The 22,166-nt window shown below is 41.5% G+C and overlaps 1 protein-coding gene across 2 annotated transcripts in view; it reads left to right on the forward strand.

Moving 5' to 3' along the window:
• Positions 1–21,928, forward strand: part of CMYA5 (cardiomyopathy associated 5) — a 110,015-nt gene extending 88,087 nt beyond the window's left edge. For both annotated transcript variants that reach the window (XM_089658373.1, XM_089658372.1), the window contains exons 10-14: positions 195–342; positions 4,127–4,260; positions 9,741–9,840; positions 15,324–15,500; positions 17,390–21,928. In XM_089658373.1, coding sequence (XP_089514499.1) covers positions 195–342; positions 4,127–4,260; positions 9,741–9,840; positions 15,324–15,500; positions 17,390–17,642 — 812 coding nt within the window. In that variant the 3' untranslated portion in view covers positions 17,643–21,928. The remainder of the gene's footprint in view (positions 1–194; positions 343–4,126; positions 4,261–9,740; positions 9,841–15,323; positions 15,501–17,389) is intronic.
• The last annotated feature ends 238 nt before the right edge of the window (positions 21,929–22,166 follow it).

Below are 22,166 nucleotides of genomic sequence, written 5' to 3' on the forward strand. Positions count from 1 at the left end.
TATAACAAAGGCAAATCCGGAAAGCCATGCATGGGCACGACTTTCTTTTGCAGATTTTTGGAATATCATGTAGTTATTTATGGGAATAGCTAGTTTTGGTTTAGTTGTCCACTGATTTTTATATGGATGTAAATTGAGTTTTTGTGCAGGAATCATAGACCAAGTTTCTGAACAGCTCTTCTTTTGTTTGACAGCTCCTTCCATCCCGGTGCTTAAAGCGGAGGAGTGCACAGTGTGCTGGAACACTGCCGTAATCAGATGGAGCCCCGCTCATCCAGAATACACAGACACCTTCACTTTGGAGTGGTGCAAGCAGTACTCCTCAGAGGGAGAGGGGCTCAGGTAAGATTTTCTGCTCGTCTTGAAGCCTGGTCATAGGCTTCAAATATCCAGTAATAAATAAATATCCAATAATAAAACCAATCAACCTTCTTAGTGAGGAGAGAGAGCAGCCAAACAGCTTCGGCATTGGCCCTATCTTGGAGAAAATAGAAGTCAGCAAAAATCAATCAAAAAAGCTGGCTATTTCTTTTTCTGATGGGCATGTCTTTGGATATTCGAAGTTTATATAGCATGATCCAAAATGTAAGGTCTAAAGGTTAACTTTACTTATGTTTCCTCTAATTTACTCCCTTCCCCAGCAACATCACCCCAAAGTCATATTATTATACAGTATTTATAAAGCGCCAATGGTTCGCTCAGCGCTGTACATTACAAAGGGGGACAGAACATGTGACAGAACAATACCAATACAATGCAAAACATGAGGGGATCGAGGGCCCTGCTCTTTCGAGCTTACAATCTAGGAGGGAGGGGATAGTGGTACAGGAGGAGATAACTGTGGGGGATAGAGTGGTAGGAAGAGTGAAGGAGGTCGGCAGGTTAGCAGGGGGTGGGGTAGGCTTCCCTGAAGAGATGGGTTTTCAGGGTGCGCCTAAAGGAGAGGAGAGTAGGTGATAATCTGATGGGTTGGGGCAGGGAGTTCCAGAAGATGGGTGACACCCTGGAGAAGTCCTGGAGGCGGGCATGGGAGGAGGAGACCAGGGAACTAGAGAGAAGGAGGTCTTGTGAGGAGCGGAGTGTGCGTGCTGGGCGGTACTTGGATATTAGGTCGGTGATGTAGTTCGGGGCAGTATGGTGGACAGCTTTGTACGTCAGTGTTAGGATTTTGAATTTGATCCGTTGCCCAATCGGAAGCCAGTGGAGGGATTGGCAAAGGGGGGGTGGCGGAGATGGAGTGGTTGGAAAGATGAATGAGTCTGGCAGCCGTATTCAGGATCGACTGAAGCGGGGATAGCCAGCGGCGAGGCAGGCCAGTGAGGAGGGAGTTGCAGTAGTCGAGTCTTGATATGATGAGGGAGTGGATGAGCTGTTTAGTGGTTTCTGGAATTAGGAACGTGCGTATTTTGGCGATGTTGCGGAGGTGGAGTCTGCACGAGTTTGTTAAAGATTGGACTTGGGGCTGGAAGGATAGGTTGGAGTCCAGAATGACACCAAGTACTCTGGCCTGCGGGGCGGGTTTGATGGTGGCGTTGTTGGATGTGACGGAGAAGTCAATGGGGGGTGGTGTCGGGCTGGGGGGAAGACAAGAAACTCGGTTTTGGAGAGGTTCAGTTTAAGGAAGTGGAGCGACATCCAGTCTGATATGTCGCTCAGTAGGTGTGTGATTCGGGCGGAGACCAAGGGGGTGAGGTGGGGGGTTGAGAGATAGATTTGTGTGTCGTCGGCATAGAGGTGGTAGTTGAAGCCGTGAGAGTGTATGAGTTGGCCAAGGGAGGAGGTGTAGATGGAGAAGAGAAGGGTCCCGAGGACAGAGCCTTGAGGTACCCCAACAGAGAGGGGGAGTTGTTCCTTCACCTGTCTACACTGTTGTAAGATCCCCAATGTGCTACCCACCAGGAAGCTGCACAGCTGCTGCAAAAGCAGGTAGCGGTATTAAGGGACCAACTAGGAGAGTGCACAGTGGTGGCTGTGTGACTTCTCATGTTCCATAGGGTTGATCTGTCAAGACATGTAAGGGTGAGTATAAGGCCTCATAGACTTGGGTATCCTTGGCCATATGGTATAATATTTGGGTGTATCCCTGCCCCCATCCCCTGGATACCAGAGCTGCTGCCTAGAGCATATCATAAAATAACAATTATAGGATGCGGCTGTATGTGAATACATAGGGTGTTTGTTAAGTATGTACACATGTACAGATGAACAATTGTGGTTTCAGATAGTATGCACCCAGTAGCGTAAGTCCGTATGAGTGTTGCAGTGCTGGGTGGGGGTGGATGGTGCTAAAGTAAAGAATAACTACAAAAGTAAAAGTTATACTTTAAAGTGGTTGTAAACCCTTACCTACTATATACCCAGTATAGTGACTGGTTGCAGGTGATATGTAGGAGAATTTGTTTAATCTCTGTATAAGTTGTACCTGTTTATGTGCAATTTTCTCTTCTCTACATCCATTCAAAGTGCAGAATTTATACAGCTTGACTGAGCATTCAGGAAAAAGGAGGCAGAGAGCTAGAAATCCAACAGACCCAACAGTCATGACATGCATGCTGCTGATTCTGTGTAATTGAATCACTAATTGAAAGGGGCATGTTCAAAATAATAGCAGTGTGGAGTTCTATTAGTGAGGTCATTCATTCTTTGAAAAACAGGTGGCAAGTATTGCCCTTATTTAAGGAAGGAAGGCAGCAAATGTTGTACATGCTGGTTACAGTGCATTTCTCTCTGAAATTCTGAAGAAAATGGGTCGTTCCAGACATTGTTCAGAAGAACAGCGTACCTTGATTAAAAAGTTGATTGGAGAGGGGAAAACATATAAAGAAATGCAGAAAATGATAGGCTGCTCAGCTAAAATGATCGCAAATACTTTAAAATGGCAACCAAAACCTGAAAGACGTGGAAGAAAGCGAAAAACTACCATTCGAATGGATAGAAGAATAGCCAAAATGACAAGGACTCAGCCAACAATCAGCTCCAGGAAGATCAAAGAAGGTGTAAAGTTCCCTGTGAGTACTGTTACAATTAGAAGACGCCTATGTGAAGCCAAGCTATCTGCAAGAAGCCCCCGCAAAGTCCCACTGTTGAAAAAAAGACGTGCTGAAGAGGTTACAATTTGCCAAAGAGCACATTGACTGGCCTAAAGAGAAATGGTGCAACATTTTGTGGACTGATGAAAGTAAGATTGTTCTTTTTGGGTCTAGTGGGCGGAGACAGTTTGTCAGATGACCCCCAAATACTGAATTCAAGCCACAGTACACTGTGAAGACAGTGAAGCATGGTTGTGCAAGCATCATGATATGGGGATGTTTCTCACACTATGGTATTGGGCCTATTTATCGCATACCAGGGATCATGGATCAGTTTGAATACATTATAATACTTGAAGAGGTCATGCTGCCTTATGCTGAAGAGGAAATCCCCTTGAAATGGGTGTTCCAACAAGACAACGACCCCAAACACACCAGTAAACGTGCAACATCTTGGTTCCAGACCAACAAGATTGACGTTATGGTGTGGCCAGCCCAATCCCCGGATCTTAATCCAATAGAAAACTTGTGGGGTGACATCAAAAATGAGGTTTCTGAGGCAAAACCAAGAATAGAGAAGAACTGTGGAATGTAGTCCAATCATCCTGGGCTGGAATACCTGTTCACAGGTGCCAGAAGTTGGTTGACTCCATGCAACACAGATGTACAGCAGTTCTCAGAAACAGTGCTTATACATCTAAATATTAAGTGATTCAAAGGAAAGCAAAATCGTCAAACATTTTTCAGTTTATATAGTGAATGTTTGAGTTTGTAAAGAAGAATACAAACACTGCTATTTTTTTGAACAGTCCAATATTCACTTTTCTTCAATTTGTTTAGAGGAACAACACAAATTTGATATATTTTTCTTCATGTTTTGATTTGGAATAGATCTGTGTATGGAAATATAAGCGATTAGAAGGATTTTGAGCTTTATTCACTTTTTTCAACACACTGCTATTATTTGAACACAACTGTAACAGTATGTTTCCTGATAAGTTTTTTTTTAAGTTTTTCTAAGTCATGATGAGTTAGGGGCCTGCACAGATGTTCTCTCTAGTAAACATGCCACTTTCTGGTTTGGTCATACTTTTTAGGTCTGTATCTGCTATTAAGGATCAGCAGTTGAGAGTTTCACTGCAACCACGAGAGAACTATTTCTTCTACGTAAAAGCTGCCAATACATTTGGATCCAGCGAGCAGAGTGAGGCAGCTCTCATATCCACCAAAGGTAAGTACTTCAGCTACACTCGGGTCCCTGGAACAATGACTTCTCAGCTGTTATATGCTTTTAGTCAGTCCCAGTAAACTGCTTTCAGTGAAATTTCACCAAAGCAGAAATTCTCAACTTTACTTGCTGAGCTTTATAAGTGAATTTTTTTTTTGAAATTCAAAATGTTCTAGTTTTACTTTATGTTATGCAGTGGATCATAAGTTATGTACTGTTATTTTATATATATATATATATATATATATATATATATATATATATATTTTTTTTTTTTTTGTTACTATTTCTTTAGCTGTTTTTGTCATATTGTGAAAAAAACATAGATGAACATGATACAGCTAAAAGTTGTTTTTTGCACAAGAGTTAGTCCAGGATAGTTGAAAGAAGCTTTCCTAACCCCCAGGAGCCATTTAATGTTCATTGCACCCTTAAAAACCACCGGAAACCACCTGAATTTTACTCTCCCAAGTGGCTTAAACCACTTTTTGCAAAATGACAATGTTTTGCCAAAAATCTCCCATGTTGTGTACCTAATGGTTTCAATACCCATTAGTGTACAGTAAAAGGCATTACAAGCTTTTGTGTGTTCACAAACTTTAAAAAATATTCACAGAACATATGAAAAATAGTGCTTGTCACTTGAGATAAAGATACACACAGAATCAGGATGTGTGTACATGCCCACATGTGTTACGGAGATAATGCAACATTTATGCAATACACTTCTCATTTATTTATTGCCGGTATTGTGATTAAACTGTAGTGAACTACCAGCCATAATTATAGTCCAGCCAAAGTGTATACCTTGACCTTGACTTTGACTACAGTGTTCCCTCTGGTGGAATGAAATAACATTGCCTTTTGCGAGGGCAAATTATTGACAAGCTTATTGGGCCAATTTTTGGTTGGGAAGATTGATCTGAGATTTCAGAAATCAAGAAGGATCACTGGAGAGATTTATTGGATTTTTTAACCAAAAGTAAAACATTCTTGCCTCTGATTCCTATACTTACATTTAGCACTACCCTCACTCCACTCTGATCTGTACCAATACGCTCTAAAAATCAAAATAATTCCAGATATGGAGGAACATAGGGTATGCCCACATGCCTTCACAATCGTATGATTGAGGCCTGAGCAGCCATTGGCTAGAATGTAACACTGTTGCACGGGAAAGAGGGAGTATGTCATGACGTGTGCAATTATCAACAATATCTGGTATTGTAAATGGAAAGTAAGTCAAAATTCAAAAATAAAAATCTGGCTAATGCTCTACTCATCTACTACTAAATTACATATTATGAAAAGTGATAAAAAAAGGACCCCCAGTAGACAGCTACGTACACATACCCCATATACTAGTCAAAACATATATTATTTATTTATTACCAAAAAAAAAAATCAAAATCACATAAAGCAAACACATATAAATTGGCCAGTTATTAAAAACAGAAGCTGAAAAGAGGATCCCCTAAGCCACCTCTACATGTTACTAAACTTCTCATATGATCATATCCCATCCATATATACCTTATGCCATATGCCCCTTGTACCATAAGGCCAAAATAAAGATGAGAACAGTCCCAAATGGAAAGTAAGGAAATTAAGTTGCCCCTAATTTGCCTGGGAGTGGCTTGTAATTCTAAATCAAGAAGAGCAGGAAATCACAAAGTCTTTCCCACACATATACAGTTGCAAGAAAAAGTATGTGAACCCTTTGGGATTACGTGGAGTTTTGCATGAATTGGGCATAAAATGTGCTCTGAACGTCATCTAAGTCACAACAATAGAAGAACACAGTCTGCTGAACATAATACTACACAAACATTAGATGTTGCCATGGTTTAATTGCACATAACATGTAAACATTCACAGTGCAGGGAGGAAAAAGTATGTGAACCTTTGGACTTAATAACTGGTTGACCCTCCTTTGGCAGCAATAACCTCAACCAAACGTTTCCTGTAGTTGCAGATCAGACCGGCACAATGATCTGGAGTCATTTTGGACCACTCCTCTTCACAAAACTGTTTCAGTGTAGCAATATTCTTGGGATGTCTGGTGTGAATCACTCTCTTAAGGTAATGCCACAGCATTTCAATCGGGTTGAGGTCAGGACTCTGACTGGGCCACTCCAGAAGGCGTATTCTCTGCTGTTGCAGCCATTGTTTTGTTGAATTACTTGTATGCTTTGGGTCATTGTCCTGTTGCATCACCCATCCTCTGCGGAGCTTCAGTTGGCGGACAGATGGTCGTACGTTTTCCTGCAAAATGTCTTGATAAACTCTGGAATTCATTTTCCCATCAATGACAACAATCCGTCCAGGCCCTGAGGCAGCAAAGCAGCCCCAAACCATGATGCTCCCTCCGCCATGTTTTACAGTGGGGATGAGGTTTGATGTTGGTGTGGTGTGCCTTTTTTTCTCCACACATAGTGTTGTGTGTTCTTCCCAAACAACTCAATCTTGGTTTCATCTGTCCACAGTATATTTTGCCAGTAGTGCTGTGGAACATCCAGGTGCTCTTTTGCAAACTTCAAACGTGCTGCAATATTCTTTTTGGACAGCAATGGCTTCCTCCGTGGTGTCCTCCCATGTACTCCATTCTTGTTTAATGTTTTCCTTATTGTAGATGTGTCAACAAAAATGTTAGCATGTGCCAGAGATTTCTGTAGGTCTTTAGCTGACACTCTGGGATTCTTCTTTACCTCATGCAGCATTCTGCACTGTGCTCTTGCAGTCATTTTTACAGGACGACCACGCCTAGGGAAAGTAGCAACACTGCTAAACTTTCTCCATTTGTAGACAGTCTGTCTTACCGTGGACACATGAACATCAAGGCTTTTGGAGATACTTTTGTAACCCTTTCCAGCTTCATGCAAGTCAACAATTCTTGATCGTAGGTCTTCTGAGAGCTCTTTTCTGCAAGGCATGGTTCACATCAGACAGTGCTTCTTGAAACCAGTAAACCCAAAACAGGTGTGTGTTTTTTAAGGGCAGGACAGCTGTCAGCAACACATCCAATATCATCAAACTGATTGCAGTCAAGGTTGGCTCACTCCTGGCTCCAATTAGCTCTGGGAGAAGTCATTAAGCTAGGGCTTCACATACTTTTTCCTCCCTGCACTGTGAATGTTTACATGTTATGTGCAATTAAACCATGGCAACATCTAATTTTTGTGTAGTATTATGTTCAGCAGACTGTGTTCTTCTATTGTTGTGACTTAGATGACATTCAGAGCACATTTTATGCCCAATTCATGCAAAACTCCACGTAATCCCAAGGGGTTCACATACTTTTTCTTGCAACTGTACCTCCAAAGCCATAATGGTAATCAGATGCTTGGCAAGTGGTGGCACCACAATTCTTCAGAACAATATTAAATCCATGAAGCTCCTTAAAGTAGAACTTCAATCTCCCAATCAACATTGACTATTTGTAATCCTTATGCTGCTAGCATTAGAAATTATATAGGTAGCAATTGTTTTTATATTTCTTTGGTTCCTTCCTGGTTTCATACATCCCAGGAGTCTTCTCGAGGGGAGGAGGGTTTTTTCAGCTAAGCACACCCCCCTGCTTGTATGCCTGAACTAAGGACAGATAGATTCCAGGAAGTCAATGCTACATAAATCATCTGTCCTTACTCAACATGGCCACAGCCAGAAATGCTAGGGGGGTATTTTTCAAAGTGATTTCTCAGGAAAATTAGGCATGGATACATGGACGGATGGAGAGTTTGCTTTGAGTATTAAAAATGAATTAAACAGCATTTATGCTTTAACTGCAGGTAGATCATGGCAAAGAAAAAAAGGCCAATGTGGAAAAAAGGGGACCTGTAAATTCTTGACAAATCGTTCCTTGTTTTGCTATTCATGCTCTACCTTGTTTATCTCTATCCTTTTTTAAGGATTTTCAAAATGCTGGCTTAATGTATTTTGTATATGATGATAAGAAAATGTGTGCCCTGACATTACGTACCTCTCGTTTTCTTCCTTGGACTAAAGTTCCTTGCCTGTTTCTCTCTCACACTTTGATGAAAGGGTCTCTGAGGCCGTTATCAAGCCTAGTGCCACAGTGTCATAACCTGTAATGGAACCGGACCCCGATTGCGCTAGGGTATTTCCATTAGACTCCCGCTTCCCTGTCCGAACATTATCCATGGACACCACCGCTGACCATACAGGAAATAGACAGCACCAGGCTTCTTAAGACAGGAAGTAGAACTGCTTTATTTTAACACAAACACAAGATATATAAACAAGGCGGGGAAATGCAACCAGGAACAGGAAACACATCAGCAGGCCATCCCATCAGGGAGAAGGGCTGCTGGTAACACCCCCCCCCACCAAACCAAGACACCCAATAGAACAAAGGGATAACCACATGACAGTACACAATACAGGAACACATACATCCCATAATAGTTTGCTGGCCAGCAAGACACAATAGAACAATGGGATGCAGCACCTGGCCGTGAACAATGAACATTCCACCCTGTACCCCTAACAGGCACAGGGTGGCTTACACATAAAAGGAGCATTAGGAGATGATACAGGGGTCCCCCCACCCCCAAAAGTCACTCCCGTCACATAACCCAACAACAACCTGGATAGAATATTCCTAGTTAGGTCATTCTCTGCATATTTTACAACCACGGGAGGTGCTATGTAGACCAGGACTCGTCAAATCCCAGATACTAGGTCGCCATGGAGATTAGATACTACAGCCTGGCGCCTGGGCTCTTGTCAGCTTAAGTGGTGTAGCATGGGGGGGCAGCTGGACTCAGCCTTCAAAGCAAGTCACGGAACAGGGGTTCCAGAACAGATGCCAGTCCTGTCATTGCCGGGTGGCTGGCAAGTGTCACTGTACCACATGTGTGTATGAGCCTGGGGAGGGGGAGGGGCAGCACTATTAAGGGGGAGGTCATGCTGGGGATGGTTTTGGGCTCCATTTCTTGTCCCCTCCATTTTCCCTCCCACCCATTTTTCCCCATCCGCTCCTCCCTAATTCCCTACCTCCTTTCCCAAGCAAGTTTTTTTTTTCTTCCGTCCTTCTCCCTTCTTCCCATTTCTCTTTCTTTACATCTCTTCTGTTTCTTCATATCCATACATACTGGACAAGCCTTCTATAATGGGATGCCACTAGAAAGGGCTTTCCACCTTAATAGGTGCCTCATGGAGCATTCTTACTCCTAGTGCCTCTATTATGACAGTGCGGGATCTCAGATCTCTCAACTTAGAGGTTTGCTTTTCCATATTTTGTCATGGAATGTACATAACCTTGTACATTTTCTGCTTTTATGGCTCTGTGGATAGTCCTGCAATATTATGATCATATAGGTGAGGACTGAGTCGTTTGAAGATGATTGCCATGCTCAGTTTCTATATCTTAGATACTAATTTCCACTGCTTCCATTCTTGGTAAAATAAGAAAAGTGTGAAGAACATTCAGTCCAGAATACTAAAGTCTTTATTCTTTGCAGGCACTAGATTTCACTTACTACGGGATACTGCACACCCTGCCCTGGACTTGTCACCAGATGGAACTGTGATCAGCATTGCAGAAGAGCGAGAAATCGCAGGGTTTGTATCCACTTTCCAGGCAGTAAATATATTTGAAGTAAATGAAGTGATAACAGCATCATTTGTAGAGCTTGCAAGGTTTGGCGGAAAGCCATCCACATTACTTAAAAATATCTAAATGACTTCAGAGCATTGTATAACAGTTCGTAGGCATCATAGGTGGGATCTTGTTAGCTTCAGCTGAAACCCAAACTGTGAAGCAGCATAAGGAGAGGTTCAGTTTCATCACTGCTACTTGAAGTATATTGGGTGGTCTTATTTATAGTGAACTTATCCATTTTAGATTTTTAAAAGTCCTGCTGAAAAGCAGACACCATGAGGTGTCTACTAATACTATTATTCATACACTAGAAAGGCCTCCTCTGCCACCTGCCAATTTCATTTTACCTTGTTACTGCCACCTGGCATTCCTTGATTTCCTGGCTAATCTCAACCAACTGCCATTCTATACTGTCAATTAAAGTGTCTTTACTAGCCACTCAAGTCCATTTAGTTCAAGCAACAGAAAAAATAAATAAATAGAATACACATTTAGAAAATGAATAGAAAACCCTATATACGCATTCTGTACCCACAGTTGATCCAGAAGAAGGCAAAAAACCCTATAAAGCACGGTCCAATATGCTCCAGCGGGGGAAAAATAAATTCCTTCCTGATCACCCACAAGGCAGTAATAAAGTAAAAGTAAATCAGAATGGTTTATATAGGTAAAGATAGGCATCATGTTTGGTATACTTAGAATGGACTTTTGCTTTAAAAAGTCTAGTAGAACCTTGAATAGTGTTAGCCATAGATTAATGTGGAAAGTTAGGTGTTTAAAATTATTCTATAGGCTTTTTATTTTAATAACAAACATGTCTATACTTACTTGCTGTGTGCAGTGAGATTTGCACAGAGTAGCCCGGATCCTCCTCTTCTCGGATCTCCCACCGACGCTCCTGACCCCTGCCTCCTGTCGGGTGCCCCCACAGCAAGCAGATTGCTATGGGGGCACTCGCTGGTCCTTGTATCTATTCACATATGAAGCTGTGACTCACCCCCTCTCCTATCTCATTGGCTCACTGCCTGTGATTGACAGCAGTGGGAGCCAATGGCTCCCGCATCTATCTCAGCAAATGAGCAGAGGGAGTCCCAGGATAGCAGAGACTCCAGTGCACATAGCTGGATCGGGAGGGGGGCTTAGGTAAGTATTAGGGGGGCTGGGGAGGATGCTGCACAGAGAAGGTTTATTAATTTTCATGCATAGAATGCATGAAGGTAAAAAACCTTGAGCCTTTAAAACCACTTTAAGTGGTACCCTCTATTGGCTAACTGAATTTCCCAAAGATCCAAGCTTTGGAAAACCATTGTTTCTTCGTCAGGGGTCCCAAAATCTTGCATCCTTAAAAGAGAAGTATGGGCTTTTGAAAAAAAAAAAAACCCTGTTATACTCACCTAGATGAATACAGTATCCACTGCACTGAGAACTAAGCAATCAAACAAAGTGATAGCTCAGTTCTCCCACATCACTGTGAGCAGAGAGCCATGACTGTCAGTCCCTGGTTCTCTGCTCTGCATTTCTAGCACCGGTACAGGCTTCGTGGTGGTTCCCGACCATACGGTGGGGATCTTTTTAGTGCTTGGACCTGCTCTGTGACGTCAGCCGACAACTTCAGCAGGTCATAGGAGTGCAGAACTAACTGCACTCCTGTGATCCATAGGAGTACAGCCAGAAAAGCATTGGCTATACCTCTTACGTTGGCCAAAAAAGGGCACCATTTAAACTCCAGACTTTCTACTTTTAAAAGTATATAATGATTGACAAGTTCACTTTAATAGAGTATTAAAAATTAACAAAGTGGTACACAATTCAACAACCCATTACACCAGTCAGAGTTCTCTCTTAACCAATCTGAGTATATTAAACTAATAGTGTAGTCTCAAGTGCTCAGATTGCTTCTGCTTGATTAGTCATTGTAGTTGGCCCTACATTATAGAATAAGCCTGATTCTGATTATAATATACAGGTATGTTTTTTAAGCAGCCACACCTTTGTTTCAGTCTTTTTTATTAAGCATTTTTAGACATACAGAACAGAAGGTACAGTTCCACAGGTGTCACGTACCTGAGAAGAGACTGAAATGACGAGGTTGACCTCTCTTGCATCTCCAGCCCAGACCCCACTGAGAGTGGAATAGAGGGTGCTGAGGAACAGCAGGAACATGAGTGCCAGCAGATGATGCGGTCTCAAGGAGACTGGTGAACCATCAGGTCAGGAACAGTAGCCATGCTTAGTAGTCCCAGAATCTAATATAAAGGTGAGCGCTAGCGATATCTGGGGAGCAGCTAGCACACAAGGTGAAGGTAACAATTCCCTACACTAGTAATGTAAGAAAGTGCAACGCTTAAAAAAAAAAAAAAAAAAAAAAAAAATACAAATTATTGCGGAATGGTCAAGTGCAACACATAAAAGTGCACAAAAAAATTAGTAAATGCGAAATCTAAAAATCAAACAATATGGTAAAGTGCATAATGAGTGTAATGATCTGAGTGAAACAGTAAAGTGCATCAAGTAAAAGCATGAAAATATCAGCTAAACAGCTCAAAAAGCAAATTCCAAACAGTAAAGTGTATCACGGGCAGAATCTATATACAGTAATGTCCATGGTGATCCATGAAGTAAAGTGCAGTAGTAAATGATGTTGCAATATAAAATCTGAGATATATAAATAGCTCCGACCATAGGCAGCAGCGGCGTGACGTCAGGATAAGCCGGGGTCCTCAACAGATGGGCAGCGAGGTATCAAATCATAAGCAGAGCCGAAATCCGGAAGAAGCCAGGTCAGGAACAGGTGACAAGTCAAGATCAGAATCCGAAATCAGGTCAGGAGCAGGTCGGGTCAGTAACAAGGGAGCACACTGGAAGAACGCAGGACACAGGGAACAGCTGAAGACCAATCAGCATTGACAGTGGGCAACAGCATCCTTTAAATAGCCCATCTGATGCCAGAAACTGTGGGCGCGTTCCTGCGTGCATGCACACGTGTGCGCCTTCTTGTGCACATGCATGAGCCTATGCTCATTCTTATTAGCGATGTGCCTGTGCTCATTTCTATGAGCAGTGATGTGCACATATCTATGCACCAGTCGCCGTTCTGGAATTCCCTTGCGTTTTACCAGAATTCCCTGACAATAGGAAAGTTGTAGATATACAGAAACCCAAACGTGGGAAAATATCAATTTGAAGTTAGGAAACCCATCCTTTATCTTGTGAAGGTCTCCACAATCTAAATCTAGACTGAGGATAGCATCCACACCACCACAGAAACTGAAATATTTGACATTAATATAGTTTGCTATGTAGCCCGATATGAGCCTCCATATGAGCCACTTAAAGATGGTGCTTTTCTGCAGTGGAAGTACTGGATGGAAATTTAGCTGTGTTTAAAAAATTCTGCTTTATTTTCTTCAGTATCTTCTGTTCTGATGTCTTGAAGCTTTTACATTTTATTAATAAGGCCAAGTGGTAAGGTATAGAGCGCATTTAGGCATGGTTTTTGTAGACCTTGTCATAGCAACAGGGTGTTGATGGGAGGATTCTCTCAATGTAAGGCAGAGGATTCCCCACGTGAAGTGGACCTTATGTGGACTGACTACACAATTATGGATAGCTGAATAAAGGTATTGTATTAAAATACAACTCAACATTCTACTCAAGTTCTGCAGCTTGGAAATAGGATTTCTACACAAATCTCAGTAATCAGAGATCATTAGTTTGCTTTTATTAAACAAAACATGCCAACAGTTGACCTTTGTTGATCGACTACATACAGTTGCAAGAAAAAGTATGTGACCCCCTTGGGATTACGTGGAGTTTTGCATGAATTGGGCATAAAATGTGCTCTGAACGTCATCTAAGTCACAACAATAGAAGAACACAGTCTGCTGAACATAATACTACACAAACATTAGATGTTGCCATGGTTTAATTGCACATAACATGTAAACATTCACAGTGCAGGGAGGAAAAAGTATGTGAACCTTTGAACTTAATAACCGGTTGACCCTCCTTTGGCAGCAATAACCTCAACCAAACGTTTCCTGTAGTTGCAGATCAGACCTGTACAACGATCTGGAGTAATTTTGGACCACTCCTCTTCACAAAACTGTTTCAGTGTAGCAATATTCTTGGGATGTCTGGTGTGAATCGCTCTCTTAAGGTCATGCCACAGCATTTCAATCGGGTTGAGGTCAGGACTCTGACTGGGCCACTCCAGAAGGCGTATTCTGTGCTGTTGCAGCCATTGTTTTGTTGAATGACTTGTATGCTTTGGGTCATTGTCCTGTTGCATCACCCATCCTCTGCGGAGCTTCAGTTGGCGGACAGATGGTCGTACGTTTTCCTGCAAAATGTCTTGATAAACTCTGGAATTCATTTTCCCATCAATGGCAACAATCCGTCCAGGCCCCGAGGCAGCAAAGCAGCCCCAAACCATGATGCTCCCTCCGCCATGTTTTACAGTGGGGATGAGGTTTTGATGTTGGTGTGCTGCGCCTTTTTTTCTCCACACATAGTGTTGTGTGTTCTTCCCAAACCACTCAATCTTGGTTTCATCTGTCCACAGTATATTCTGCCAGTAGTGCTGTGGAACATCCAGGTGCTCTTTTGCAAACTTCAAACGTGCTTCAATATTCTTTTTGGACAGCAATGGCTTCCTCCGTGGTGTCCTCCCATGTACTCCATTCTTGTTTAATGTTTTCCTTATTGTAGATGTGTCAACAAAAATGTTAGCATGTGCCAGAGATTTCTGTAGGTCTTTAGCTGACACTCTGGGATTCTTCTTTACCTCATGCAGCATTCTGCGCTGTGCTCTTGCAGTCATTTTTACAGGACGACCACGCCTAGGGAGAGTAGCAACAGTGCTAAACTTTCTCCATTTGTAGACAGTCTGTCTTACCGTGGACACATGAACATCAAGGCTTTTGGAGATACTTTTGTAACCCTTTCCAGCTTCATGCAAGTCAACAATTCTTGATCATAGGTCTTCTGAGAGCTCTTTTCTGCGAGGCATGGTTCACATCAGACAGTGCTTCTTGAAACCGGTAAACCCAAAACAGGTGTGTGTTTTTTAAGGGCAGGACAGCTGTCAGCAACACATCCAATATCATCACACTGATTGGAGTCAAGGTTGGCTCACTCCTGGCTCCAATTAGCTTCTGGGGGAAGTCATTAAGCTAGGGCCTCACATACTTTTTCCTCCCTGCACTGTGAATGTTTACATGTTATGTGCAATTAAACCATGGCAACATCTAATGTTTGTGTAGTATTATGTTCAGCAGACTGTGTTCTTCTATTGTTGTGACTTAGATGACATTCAGAGCACATTTTATGCCCAATTCATGCAAATCTGCATGTAATCCCAAGGGGTTCACATACTTTTTCTTGCAACTGTATATAAATGATATGAGTCCAAAAAACTATTTGATTTTTTTTTTTGGTATAGAATTCCATTAGTTCTGGGAGAGCTGCTGCCAGCCAGTGGGAGACATTACTGGGAGATGATGGTAACTGAGTGCAATGCATACAGTGTTGGTGCAACCTTTCACCCCTCTCCTGAGGAAGATGCCTCTGCACAAGACAGCACATCATGGTGTATGCAGTGCTCTTGTTCTTCTACAAGGTAATAACCAGCAAAACCTACGTAATTTATTTATTCATTAATTATTTATTTTGGGTACTTATATAGCGCCGTCAATTTACGCAGCTCTTTACATACTGTATATATTGTACATTCACATCAGTCCCTAACCCTCAAGGGGCGTACAATCTAAGGTCCCTAAGTCACATTCATACATACACATACTAGGGACAATTTAGACAGGATCCAATTCACCTACCAGCATGTCTTTGGAGTTTGGGAGGAAACTGGAGTACCCAGAGGAAACCCATGCAGGCACAGGGAGAACATGAAAACTCCAGGCAGGTGGTGCCGTGGGCTGGGATCAAACATAATCAATTTAGAGTGCACGTGGGTAGCTACACAGAGCAAAATGTCCACACTTTCATCGTAAGCACCTTCTCCCTGTGTATATGACATAACTCGGACCCCCCAAGCACAAAGGAATGGTTACCATATGCAGTTTTTTAATGCATTGCAATACTAAAATCATCAGAGGGTGTTAACAGTGAAGTAATTTCAGCTTTTCGTCCTAAAAGAAAAAGATGCTGAATGCTGGGAGGACCCATTAATAATGCCATGTAAAACAGTCCCAAACAGATGGTATGTTACAGTGGGCTGGCCTTATAGTGAACCTCATGGCAAAGCAACAGATTAACTTTAACCACTTGCCATCCTGAGGATTTACCCCCCTTAATGACCAGACCTCTTTTTGCTATTCGGCGCGGCACTATTTCAACTGATAATTGCGTGGTCATGCAATGCTGCACCCAAACAAAATTTCGTCTTTTATTTCACACAAATAGAGCTTTTTTCATTGGTATTTGATCACCTGTGCGTTTTTTATTTTTCGCACTCTAAACAAAAAAAGACCGAACATTTTGAAGAAAAACTATATTTTTTTACTTTCGGCTATAAAAAATATATAGTGAACTCAAAGTTAGACATAGCGCTGCACTAGTTTAACCGACAATTACGCGGTCATACAATATGGTACATAAATGAAATTTACATCCTTTATTTCACACAAATAGAGCTTTCTTTTGGTGGTATTTGATCACCTGTGCACTTTTTATGTTTGGCGCTATAAACAAAAATGTTTCTATAATTAAGCCCTAGTGCACCATAATTAGCCCTAATAAATTGCTTCATACTTTTTAAAGCAAAACTTCACTAAAAAATTGAAGTCCTGCTGGATCGATCCCTTCCCCCAGCCTGTAACTGAGTTCCAGGGGGTCTTTTTGAGGGTGGGGGGGAGCAAGTGCCAATTTTTATTGGTACCCGATCCCACTTCCACAATCCTCGCCTAGGAGGGGACTTTGTCCCTTGTCCCCTCCATTCCATGTCATGTCATGTCCCATGTCCATTCACCACAAAGTGCTTGCAAATGTGCAGTGGGAGGCCATGTATGTTTCCTCAGGAAGCCACAGAGATGACAAGAAGTTATTAACGGACAAGATTTTTGGCATGATCAAAAGGTATTTCCTTATCAGCCACTGGGTGAACACAGGATGGTAAAATAGTCTGTAATGTTGCTTTGGGTACGGGATCTTGCTTGGGCGCTCACCTTGGCAATTCAACAGGGTGCTTTACAAGTCCAGGGCTGTGGTCCATCTCTATGGATCCCAAACCCAGATGACCCCTCCATGAGTATGCCCACAGCAACTGGTGAAGCCATACATCATGTGTTCCTCAATAGTGTCCATGAGAAAGATTTTACAGTACAAATTGTTTTTTTTTTTGTTTTTTTAATTGCATATACCTAACAGATAGTAAATGTTCATTGCTGGGGCTTACATATATTTTAACTGCTTCACCAACATTTTTGGCATTTCTGTTTTTCTGCCCTCCACATTCTCATTTCATACAGCTATGTTTGTGTCTCCTTTCAGCTTCTCGTATAAGTTCCTCCACAATGAAGTTTGGAGTGAAGTCCACCTGATAGAACCTCCAGTCCGGGTTGGTGTTCTTTTAGACTACAGGAAAGGAAGACTCTCTTTCTATAACGTCCAGAAAGGACAGTTGCTGTTCACCTTCAGGCATCGGTTTACAGAAGCAGCTCACCCCACCTTTGCCCTGGAGGCTCATGGAGAGATCCATCTCCATACTGGAATTGAACTGCCACACTTTGCCAAGCACAGCTAACAGCCTGTTCCCAGCGAAGTGCTGGATGCCGAGAAGCCATAACTCAAGTGTTTACTATTAGGCCGTACTTTGTAGCAGCCACTGTGTGTGGGGGGACTTGGGAAAGAGTACAATTAGACAAAGCACTGTGCAGATTATTTTTGTCAAGTTGTTTCTCAGGGTTTGGATTTATTTTGTTTTGGTTTTTAATCTGCTCACATAGCACACCCTAATAACTGATCTACTTGATCAGTGTTACTTAATGTTGGTCCTTGGTGGCCTGCTAGGAATTAATGTTTTTCACCTCTTGTGGTTTCCCAGGGGCCTGTTTTGAAGGGATTTCTGTTTTTACCGATCGGTATGAAAACATGTCCTGCTAGAGGTCCCCCAGGGCCACTGCTGAAGAACGGCGTTATATAGCCAGCCTGCGACCCAAGGTTTGCTATGAAGAGAATCTGGGAGTCTTTGCACTTTAGGCCCCACATATGCATGTGACTGAGATGAGAACTAGCTGTGTTGGCTGTTTCATGTGAAGGTCTTTTTCACATTTCATGTGAAGGTTAGGCAATTAAACTAATTTGGCTGCCACAGAAAACACACAGTTCTTTCAAACATTTTCATGCAAAAGGCAGATTCTTTTTGAGAACCATGACATCATCACTGGGGCAGGAAGAATGGTGCATCTGACATGCTCAGTGCACATTCACTGTAGACATGATCATTTTGGCTGGTACATTTGGACACAAATAGTGCTGTCACTAACAATATTCCACACCCAACATTGTGTCCAACTGGAAAGGCCATGCTAACTTTGTACATTAATATTACCCTGATCCTAACCCCTAACTCTAAATGAATCCTTAATTTTCGCCATTAACCTCTTAACCTGACCCAACTCCAAAGCCAAAAAATAACCCATACATATAAATGTTAAACTTAAAGTCATTCTTACACCTCACCTGCCAGGTAAACATGGTCATAAACGTAACCTAACCCTCATACCTACCACCTCCAGACACTTCCAACTTTATAGCAAAATCACACTGAGAGAGGAAACTGAGTGTGCATAGGAGGGCCACAAGATTTTCTGAAGGTCAGCTAATATGAATCTATCTCCTACTATTCTAACTAGTGGACAGTTCAATTGGAGCACTACATTGAAAACAGGCAGTATGTTTCCTCTAATAACTTTCATTTCAAGATAACAATCATTCAGCGTAAGTATCTGTATGAAGGGCTATCCCTGTGTACTCCTCTCTATACTGTTATATCTAAATATGGCCCTGATTACTGTCATTGTAGTAGTTCTTAACATTGATCCAGTTGGTAGTAAATGAATCCTATTGTCACATTTGATTTTAGGGAATATTAAACAATTTTAAAGTCAAAATTAAAAGTAAGCTTTTTTGAATTTCTGTCCTTTTGCAGCTTAAATAAAAAGTCTAACTTGTATTATTAATAATGTGTTTTGTTCCTCAGGGAACAAAGTACATATACAGTAGTACTTTGTCCCATGTTATTATTTTATGTGCTGTTTAAGGTCCTGTTCACACTGACACTGAAAGCAGGAGTTTGAGGTGTGTTTTTAACACTCGTCAAACTCCAATGCAATTGATAATATGGACAGCACACCATGCTGTTCACATTATCAAAACATATTGAAACTTTATGTTGAGTTTGAAGGAGTTGAAGCATTTCAACTCCTTCCATTCAAGTCTATGGAAACGTACTGGCATGCTTTTGCGGTGGAGTTGTGGCACGTTGATAAGATTACAGTTTATTAAACAAATACAAAAAAATAGGCGCTTGTGGCGAGGTTTTAAAGCGCCTTTAATGTCCGTCAAACACGCCAAAATTGCTCATAGGGCACTTGGGGGAGTGTTTTTAAAATGCCTTTAACACTCATTAAACGTGAATCAAGCTCACCTATGAATGCTCATTAACACTATATGTGCGTTTGTTAAGAATCAGCATTTGAGTCAAATATGAACAAACCCTTAAAGCAGGAGTTTAAGGTGCATTTTTAATGCTCCTCAAACTCCTAGAAAAGCAGTGTGCAATCGATACCATGGACAGCATACAGTGATTATCAAATCATGAAGCATTTGCTTTGAATTGCTGCGCTTCAAAAATGAAGCTTCATGTGGAATTTGGAAGAAGTTGAAGCATTTCAACTCTTTTCATTCAAGTCTATGGTAACTCACCATAATCACTTTGGCACGTGTCTGCAGGACATTTGTGGTGGTTTGCGGTGAGTTAGGCCTTGTTCACAACAGCCTAAGTAAAAAAAAAAACAAAACAGGTATTTGGGGTGTGTTTTTAATACAACTTTAACACGTACTAAAAGCATGTAAAACATACATAGGGCGTTTGGGGAGCATTTTTAACACACCTTTAACTCATGTCAAACTCAACGAACAACTCACATAAATGCTATAGGCACATTTGTTAAGTATTTAACAGTATTTTGAGCATGTGTGAACAAGGCACCCCTCCTCCTTCCACAGCCATCCAACAACACAGCTAGCAAGGAGACAGCTGCTTTGACTAATGGTTCTTTTTTCTAACTCCAAGCACTTTCCAGCTAGCCTGGAGCATGGAGGCTGACACCCCTCCCCCCACCCTCCTTCCCAGAAGGAGAAAGGTGCCATCTGTCAAAACAGCCATCTCCTTGCTAGCTGTGTTATCAGACAGCTGTGGAGGGACCTGAATGACCTCACAGCTAGCCTAAGAATGCTCATAGGCAGAAGGGACAAATCACTACGTGTACTTACCAGGGGCGGACTGATCATTTGGAAACTGGGGCACTGCCTGAGGGCCCGGGGTCAGTAGGGAGCCCCATGAGATGCCCCTGGTACCTTTTTTATAGGCTTTTTTGAGTTTGGGCAAGGACACAGGGGCCCCATGATCCCCTATTGCCCGGGGGCTCCATGAGTTGTCAGTCCACCCCTGGTACTTACTTCCCTGAACAGAACACATTGATACAAATTTAAGTGAGACTTTTTTTATAACACACTCTGAAGGGTAAAATTATGCTTTTAATAGGGTGTGTGACTATTGGGGGGGGGGGGTACTGGTTTAGGAAATGACAATGAATGCAATAGATTTTTATATGTAGAGCTAACACATCCACCGTGCACATAATTTTATATTATTTTTTAGATTTAGAACATAGACAGAGGTGGATCACTTTTAACGTGGCAAATTTACAGCACAATTTTGTGTTTGGATTTTTAATTTAAAGTGACTTTGTGAGGTTTATGGATAGTGTCATTGTGGAGAAGGATGCAGTAAGTGCTTGTGTTATGAATAAAAAGTATATTTTAATATTGTATTTCCCTAAGATTAATCAGAAGTCCATTGTGACAGCCCCTGAAGTTCCTGAGTACCATGTGCACTGTAAAAAAGTGTATCTTCAGCTTTATTAGTTTTGGATAAAATGGGAAAGGGCTAGAGGGATACAGACATTTAAACAAAAACATTTTATTTTTAGTAGAGTAAGGGAAGGTTGGAGCCCCATCAGCTTTTTTTTTTTCTTTTGCTATCTGTGTTCCAATTTGGGATTATCCCTGAATTCCTTACTTCCTACTGATATTAAATAAATTGATGGGAGCTCTAGCCTTCCCTAAAACTGGCAATGCACTCATAGATTATTTTCCAATCAGCCTCCAGGCTGAACAGAAAAAAATCAAAAGCATTAATCCATCCAGGCTACACAGCACTGATGGCTGAATCTCCTCCTGTGGCTATTGTATTTTGACAGCTGTCCCTGCCAGAACCAGATGAACTTTGCTCCATGTATGGCCAGTATTACTCTACTAAAAAGTAAACATTTTTGATATTTTTGGTATCCTTCTTGTTGCCACAGAGAACAGAAAAACCTATTAGGGCCAATTCACACTGTTGTAGTGTGTTAATGTGTATTGCATTATGGCAGCCCATTAGTTGTGAATGGACTGTCTAACACTTTGGAAATCACCAAAAAATGTGCAGGCACCTTTTTTTTGGCAGTGCACCACAATGCACATTAGTGCACTGCTGTAAGATGTGCTGAGCTGCAACACATGTACATCAGCGAGGTGCATTGGGGTGCCATTCTGAATGAACGTACAATATGAAAGCAATGTGTGTTATAGAAATGCAATAGTTAAATAAAAGAGGCCCTTAGTAGTTCTAATTCTTCCCCAAGCTATCCCGAAGAAAAAAAAATATAGGCTGGTTTTACATTTTAATATTGTTTTTAAATTGTTCTGTTGGCTTAATTTATAGACAAATTGTTAATAAAGTTATACTTTAAATAAATTAAATATTTGTCTGCAGTATTTCACATGGAAAAATATTTATGGTTTAATATACAGTAAGTTACAATTTAGTAATTAGTGAATGTCCTGAAAGAATCAGGTGAATAGGGAGCCAACCTTTGGGAGTTGACAAACATTTATTTGTTTGCCTAGTGATGTACAATCAATGACATCCTATGAAGAGTTCAATCTCTAGTTCACTTTTTCTATCCAAGGGGGAGCACTCGTTCATAAAGGAATTAAA

This window comes from Staurois parvus, unplaced genomic scaffold, assembly GCF_062004578.1.
Source record: "Staurois parvus isolate SC_StPar_1 unplaced genomic scaffold, SC_StPar_1.0 ptg001065l, whole genome shotgun sequence".
NCBI lineage: Eukaryota > Metazoa > Chordata > Amphibia > Anura > Ranidae > Staurois > Staurois parvus.